Below are 7,961 nucleotides of genomic sequence, written 5' to 3'. Positions count from 1 at the left end.
TCTTCTGTGAAGCACAGTACATGGGAGTCCCCATAACATCCGTTTGCCATGCCTCCTGTACCACTCCATCACACTCCGCATGTTGCAACCAATATGCTTCAAATTTGATGTGATAATGACGCAGTCTGTGAGCTAGAGGCGCCGAACTAGCTTGCAACAAGATAGGAACATGATCGAAATCACTTGGAGGAAGATGACGCAACCTTGAGTAACCAAAGATGTCACACCACGAAGGTGTACAAACTGCCCTATCTAATCACAACTACGTTTCCGAGTTCCACCAAGTGCACATTGGTCCCAAATACCCTAGATCAAGCAAGTCGCCATAACCAAGGGCATCTCAAAAACCTCTCATCTGACGCTCTGCCCTTTCCAGCCCATCAATCTTCTCATTGCTATTCAGGATCTCATTGAAATCACCGATGACAACCCAAGGAAGAGAATCAAGATCGCTGAGATCCTTGAGAAGCTGCCACGACCTATCTCTATCTCCCGTTCGTGCGAAGCCATAGAAACCTGTCAATCGCTAGGAAGGTTCCCCTGGACCGCCTTCAATAACCAGATCAATATGGTGGGCAGACAAAGAACGTTCCTGGACTCCCATATCACCATTCCAAAACATCCCTAGTCCCCCCGAGTTTCCATCACTCAGCACCTCCTTGAAGTGCTGAACACCTAATGATGTTTGATGAATATATTGTTCTTTTAGACTGCATATTAGTCATAGAAGAAGTATTAGGTAATAAAGTCAATTCTTATTGACTTAAATTAACTGTATAACATGCTGAACATTTTTTTTTAATTTCATTTACTCTACAAAAGATGTCAGTTGATAAATCATGGATGAAGTTAGGACGGTCAAATCCATAGTATTTTGATGGAGTTGCAAATTTCATTGATTATGCAACTAGGCATGTAAAAGACAGTGATGGAAGAATTGTCCATGCATTAAATGTCAAAATGGAGATAGAGAAGTTCCAATAGAAGTACACAGACATCTTTTGTACAAGGGTATTCTGCAAAGCTATACTGTGTGGTATAAACATGGGGAGAAGGAATGGTGAGACTGGTGATAGTGACACTGATGGTAATGAGGCTGGCAAGTGATTATTACAAAATGTTATACACTAGCACTTGATTTTGATCATATCAGTATTGGAGTTTATGTGGAATGCAGAAATTGATATATATGGTCTTGAGCAGGTGTGTTTGTATGAGCATACTTATTTCTTCATTCTATAATAGTTGTTGCATTTTGACAGAACTAAATGGATTTTGAGTACCTATATATTTCAGTGCACACTTTAGCTATTTTTTGGAATGAGTTTTTGGTTTAACTTGTATATATAGACAGTAATGGTGCAAGTGGGAGAATGTAAGAAAATTGATGGACTTATCACTTTCTATAGTTTAAGTAAATAACTTTTCATTAGACTCTTGACAGATAATAGGAAATATATAGTTTGCCTAGTTACCTAATGAGTTTTGATTTGATAAATATAGAATATATAAACTCTAAGTAGGTCTGGGACTCTTTTATGGGCAAGGCTCAGATTATGATATATATACATAGATTTGGTCCCTGTCTGTCTGCAACAAAGCATTAAGTCCTGCCCCATTGAAGGGGCTTGAAATCAGAGAAGAGGAGAAGATCATTTCTTACTGTGTAGCAAATCCCGTTCATTCAAATGGCCAGCACGGACAACTCAGGTACATGTTCTAAGCCTTGTGTTTCACTGCTCTATGAGTAACTTTATTAGGTTTTGTTTATAATCTTGTGGAAATGATCTTAGTTGCTTGTTGAATTTAAATTTCAGTTTTACAATGTTTGTTGAGGTACAGCTTCTAGCTCTCCTAGTCAGACATGGAAACAAAAGCTGGGTCAAAAGGAACCAATGCAAGTGTAGATTATGCTTCAAGCTAAGGTACTACCGTAGAGGGTGCATGTAATAGGTGAGTGGCCTCCTCCTCAGTGCCACTAGGAACCAAACTTTCTACTGCTGAAGAGAGCAGTACTACAAGAAGAAGCACAAACATGGAGGGGGAACTGCCGATGTGCTCAACCCAATAATAGTAGGGCTAGGACTGAGTTTGCATCTGGCCACCCAACATCTGAGTTTGCATCTAGACTCCATAACTTTTCTTGTTTTAATTGTGCTAAATTACACATGTATCTTTTGAGTGATACGGTGGATTTTCCTTGGCAAAGTGGCTTGAGTATTGTTCATAAAAATAGGATTCAAACATGAAACAATTAAGGAACGAATTTCATTACTCCTTTTTTTTTTTTTTTTTTTTCTCCCTTGAATAAAAGCAACAACTTTATTATCAAACTGGTAACATTACAAAAGAATCTGTAATGAAATGGCCTATAAATATAAGTTCCCCACACATAATGAATGCTACACTTACATACGCCTATTCCATACTCCATTTTTTTTTATAATGGAGCCAGTAGGCGAATATATATTCATCAAAAGCCAGAATAGGCTATTACATACCCTTTCGCTCCCATTTACAGACAAGAAGATAGTAGTTGTACCCACAATGGTACATAGAAAATAAACCAACTCATTGTACAATCAATACGTAGACATAGCGTGATCCCCCTTTGGTACTACACCGGAGGCGCTAGAAGGTTCTGGCCCTCCCAACCTAACTCATAACCAGCAAATCTAGTCGCCTAGAGACCTCAATTGGTGTACAACTAGAGACACTGAAAGTTAAGTCATCAAGACCAAGACTAAAATTGAAAACTAGATGCACCAAGGTGCCTAGACTGTCCCTGAATGTAGGGAATTATTGAAGACTAACCAAAACAAATAGGGACTAGGACAAAACCAGCCCAAACTAGGCCCGAGATAGCAGCCCAAGGAAATGAGTCCAGCCCAAGGCCCAACAAAAGACTGATCCGAGCCATCCACCAAAACATCCTCCTCCAGCGCCGCCGATCACCGCCAGACCCGTAGTGGCCGCGACCCCCGACGAGACCGCGCAAAACCGCCTAGCCACGCTGCCACCACGATCACTCCAGATCCATCATGGCCCCGCCCCTGCAGCGATCCTCTCAGACCACAAAACATGCGTTGCCACGCCGATCTCCTAGAGAACCGCCATAGCCACGCCACTAGCACATGTTCAGGAGAGCTCCTGACAAAACCCCGCTGCCAGCAGTCGTGGAAACTCTGACGACCCACCAAACCTGCACAAACCAATCAGCACGGACTCCTTTGCCAAAGCTCGAGCCACCCCCATTCAGAAGACTACACGACCATTGCTTTCAAAACCCGCCCGGCAGCAGCCCAATCGGCATGGCGAACCACCACCGATGAGCGCCGCCGGACGAGAAGGCTAGGAGATCTTGAAAAAACCCTACGCGAGGTCCGAGTTTTTTGGAAAGCTGTCAATCTTTCTGTCTTTAGCACATGAAAACATGCCTATTCCATACTCCATTAGTGCAAGTCATCTCACATATAATTAATTCCATACTCCATTAGTACCAGTCATCTCACATATAATTAATTACAATTACAAACACTACTAGAATTCTGTTCATTTACATCAGTCCAGAACCGATGTAAAACTAAATTCTGACCGATGTCTTTGTGGCTGATGTAAAAGATATAGACATCAGTATAAGCGCGTTTTTAACTGATGTCCCAAACAACAATCAACATCGATTCTAAAAAACAAATCGATGTATAATCATTATAATCATCATAATCTTATATGTTAACTTTATTTAATTCTTCAAATTTTCACATTTTATGCTTTATAAAGTATATCTCGAACAATACTTAAGTGAACATTTAAATCGATTACAATTTCAAAATTGATGTCTAATACACTCGTAGACATCAGTCTCCAAAAATTTTTGTTTGTTCGTGTCCATTTTTACGTGCATCTGGCCGCCTTATTCTCCTGAGAACGATGTATGTACCTTTAGGCAACATCAGTTAATCTATTAAGAGTGATGTTTTATGTTACTAGGAACATCGCTTTTCGTTTGTTGAAACGATGTCTAGTAGTTTTGTAGACATCATTTTTGGGTGACATTTCGATATGTTCATAATCATGAGACATCAGTCTAGTCTTAGGTACTGATTTGTAATCTCTGAATTGACATCGTTTTCTTTGACATTAGTGTTTTGTTTCCCATTTATATACATTAGTTCATATATATAAGAATGATGTGCAAATAATCATCTAGCTGGTGGTGGTTGGAAAAGATCTAGAAATACATTTCTCATCATCCAAAAATTAGGGCTTTCCATTAATTTTCTCATCTTCATTCATGATTCTACATAATTCACAAAATAAAACCCCAAAACCTACAAAGGCTAGCCCATAAACATAATAGCAACCAACTATATCAGTTCTACATATATACACCAAACTTTCCTTCAAAGCAAAAACTAGCTAGCCTTACTCAAAAATTTCTTCGTAGCCACAAGTCCTACACCCAACTCTGTATATAATCAGCCACTTCAATGCGCATCTCGTCAATTTGAGCTTGGCTATATGATTTGCGCGTCTTTACCGCCCACTAGAAATGTATTAAAGAACATAAGTCACAATGGGGCTAAACAAGCTAATACTTAATTAAACCAAAATGTTCTTCATAATAATGCATATGCCACTAAACTATCAAAGGAAAGCTAATCAGCACGACAATATAGCTAATTAGCAAATATACCCCCAGTTCAAAGTTTCAACTTCTCAGCCACAAGCAAGTTCCAAATGATTCAAAGGCTCACTAACATTAATAATCAAATTCTCAGCAATCTATATAATTTCCTAATTCTACAAAGCATTACCAGCTATATATTCAATCCAAAATGCATGAACATCACCTACAAATTCTTATTTTCATACTCCTAGATGCAGGTAACCATCAATATTTCCAAAGGTAACGAGTATATAGTACCTACCGAGAAGATGTTGCATTAGCCTCCATGCTTTCAGTTTTCCGTCGGCAGTTCCCCACGTTCAAGAGTTCAAGGATCTTATCAGCTGACTGAACCTGAATTAGTGGCACATGTCATAAAGGATCAGCGAAAATTCTGCCCATAGTACAGACATAGTTGCCCTTGAATTAACACATACTGTTGCTTACTGTAATATAAAAACCAAATTATTTTAAGAAAAACATTTGATATAAGGCAGAATGGCAAATTGACCACACTTGTGGAAAGTTAAATGGGATGCAACTAAGTGGCCAAGTGTGGACCTTTATACACCTGAGGCCAGCAACAATGATTCCTTGCTCTGGATCCTCTCTGAGTTCCAAATGGCCGGATGACTTTTCAAGCAAATCATAGATAACCTATATTTGATGAAATTAGAATATTTACACATTTTTCTACGAGAATAGAGGTAAAGCATAATAAATTAAATTTTCATAACACATTGCATGACCCACTTCATTATAGACCTCAAGATAGGAGCAGGTAACTTCAAATTCATCAGAGCTCTTGTCCTTTTTTATGAGATCAAATATTGTATGCAAACTGAGAACCATGAGCCCGGGATCATTTTGTGTCCCCACCATTGTATATGTTTTACCATTGAAACCAGAAAGACAAAGATGTAAGACATAATGGAGAATATTTATCAAGTGATCGACAATGCAAATGACAAAAAAGCGTGGTGAAATCACAAAATCAGAAGAATACTTGCACATTGGACATTGACCTCAGAACTCAGACAAACACTCCCAAAAAGTAAATTAGTCACACATGCAATGAACAGTTATTTGAGCATAAACGCAAAGTACCTCAGCTCATATGGAGATCATAAAGATGAAAATGAAACACAAGAATACATGTTCTTAGTACCTTCCCGTAGAACCATACGCAAACACAGTTGCATTGAGACCATGAACAACCCCAGAGATCACGGACGATATGCATTTTGTGTTGACATCCTGTATACATATATAAAACAGTCAGAAGAATAACTCCAATCACAGCTACCAGAAATCAACAACTACATCTTCTGTGGTTTACGCTAAATTTCAAGAATCAATTTACCAAATTAGTACAGTCAGGATTGAATGCATGATCAAAGCAATACTTCTTCTCCTTGGTTCGATTCTGTATCCTCTCCAGAATTGATAACGTCAGGCAATGCAAGCTGCACAGTCATGTAAACTAATTGCAAAAGTTCTTTCTACTGAGTCAAAAGTTGAAAGGAAAAGATTAGAACTTGCCTGAAGCACAACAGAATTGATAACGTCTGCATATCTGACAGCTAAGTTCCATGAAATTAAACAATATCACCAAATACACACACACACACACATATAAACAAACCTTTGCTTGAGAAAGCTCATATATTTCCAGGAATAGCTGCTTTGGAAGCTCTTCTAACGATTGCACCTCTGCTTCCATGTTATATATATATATATATATATATATAGAGAGAGAGAGAGAGAGAGAGAGAGAGAGAGAGAGAGAGAGAGAGATAGAGAGAGAGAGAGAGAGAGAGAGAGAGAGAGAAAGAGAGTATCAGGGAGATAAACTGAATAAAACAACTATGGAAATTCATTATATAGAAATGAAATAATGATGATCCTCTGAAAACTTAATAATACAACAACATATTTTGATTGTTTTAGATGCATGCAAGTAACTTGGCTATAAAAGTATAAAAATTAGAAACGATCAAATTCTACAAGAAAAATATGCAGTACGTATTCTATTCTAAGGAAAAACATAAAGATACCAACCTTGCTCCTTTTGATCCGCTTGCATAGATCGCACAACAGTGCCAATAATTCTTTTAAAGAAAATTCTAGCTTTAATTTTTGCAACATATAAATTTAATAAGGCAAAACCAGGACTTGGGTTTATAAACAATGCTAGTGACTAGAAAGTTATAGCATATACTAGTAGAAATTAAACCAAGGGGCACAAGTACTAGAACTATTGAACCAGAGGATAAAACATCCAGTCATAAACAAACAGTCCAATTAGTCTATCATTCATGGTGCCTGAATACAAATCCTGACCAGAAGTGAATGCCAGAAAAAAAAAACGATCGGAGTATCTAAAATTTTTTCTATAAATTCATTACCATAATTTGTAAAACACAAGAACAGAAACTGAATAGCTAAAAATGAGTACCATACAACTAACATACCAATCTTCTCTGCTTGCCGCCACCATTTGACACAAGTAGTCCGTCCACATGAGGATGATGATATGATCATTTCTGTCTCATTGTTTTGTATCTCACCTTTGTTTCTGTAGTTAATCAATGAATGATACATGAGCTACTTTAAAGCCAAATACCAACACTAAAGATTGAAACAAATTGGGAGGTGGCTAATAAACCCTCTGTCTATACAACACATGGATGAGATAAATAGACAAATTAAGTCTTTTGCCTTTTTTGCTTATGGTTGTCACTGCCATCTTTTCTTTCCCGTCTTCCTTTCTTGGGTCCCTGGCATTAGATTATAACAAATCAATTAGCAACTTCTGGTCTCTGCCTACCAACATGAAGTATAATCATGAAGAAATAAGTCCAAAAAGGAAGCTAAAGTATACCTGAGCACTGAGTGACTTAAGGGGGTCCTTATCTTTCTTGAATCCACGGCGACCAGGGTTGTTGTTACCCATTGCAGCTCTCGCAAGCTTAACTTTCTCGTTGGCTTCTTTAGCTGTTGCATCCAACAGATAATCAGGCACAACTCGCAGGTGAGGAGTAGGGGGCTTCTTGCTCAGAACCTTGTCACTTTTTAGAGGTGAGAATTTCATTCCTCAAATCCTGAGCTCGGGATTCTCTCACGGCAAGTTTTGTCACACTCTTTGAGACATCCTGCATAATTCACATTTTACCATTAATGACCGTCCATCCTATCTTTCTATCATCCAATGCAATGTCAGAATTAGGAATCACAAGAGTGCAACTTAAACAAGGTGATTAAGACAATTAAAGAATAGTACAGGGGTTCA

The 7,961-nt window shown here is 38.2% G+C and overlaps 1 protein-coding gene across 1 annotated transcript; it reads right to left on the bottom strand.

Annotated features, from left to right (window-relative positions):
* Nucleotides 1–526: 526 nt before the first annotated feature.
* Nucleotides 527–7,821, bottom strand: LOC112197402. The gene is made up of 10 exons (XM_024338049.2): nt 7,554–7,821; nt 7,391–7,449; nt 7,144–7,247; nt 6,315–6,382; nt 6,076–6,135; nt 5,838–5,926; nt 5,435–5,510; nt 5,231–5,326; nt 4,932–5,023; nt 527–710 (listed from the first exon to the last, which is right to left on the bottom strand). The coding sequence occupies exons 1-10, from the start codon at nt 7,761–7,763 to the stop codon at nt 527–529; spliced, it is 1,038 nt and encodes a 345-aa protein (XP_024193817.2). The 5' UTR covers nt 7,764–7,821.
* Nucleotides 7,822–7,961: the final 140 nt, after the last annotated feature.

This window comes from Rosa chinensis, chromosome 4, assembly GCF_002994745.2.
Source record: "Rosa chinensis cultivar Old Blush chromosome 4, RchiOBHm-V2, whole genome shotgun sequence".
Classification (NCBI taxonomy): domain Eukaryota; kingdom Viridiplantae; phylum Streptophyta; class Magnoliopsida; order Rosales; family Rosaceae; genus Rosa; species Rosa chinensis.
Note: the sequence above shows the minus strand (reverse complement) of the source record. Positions and strands in the feature narration are given on the sequence as shown.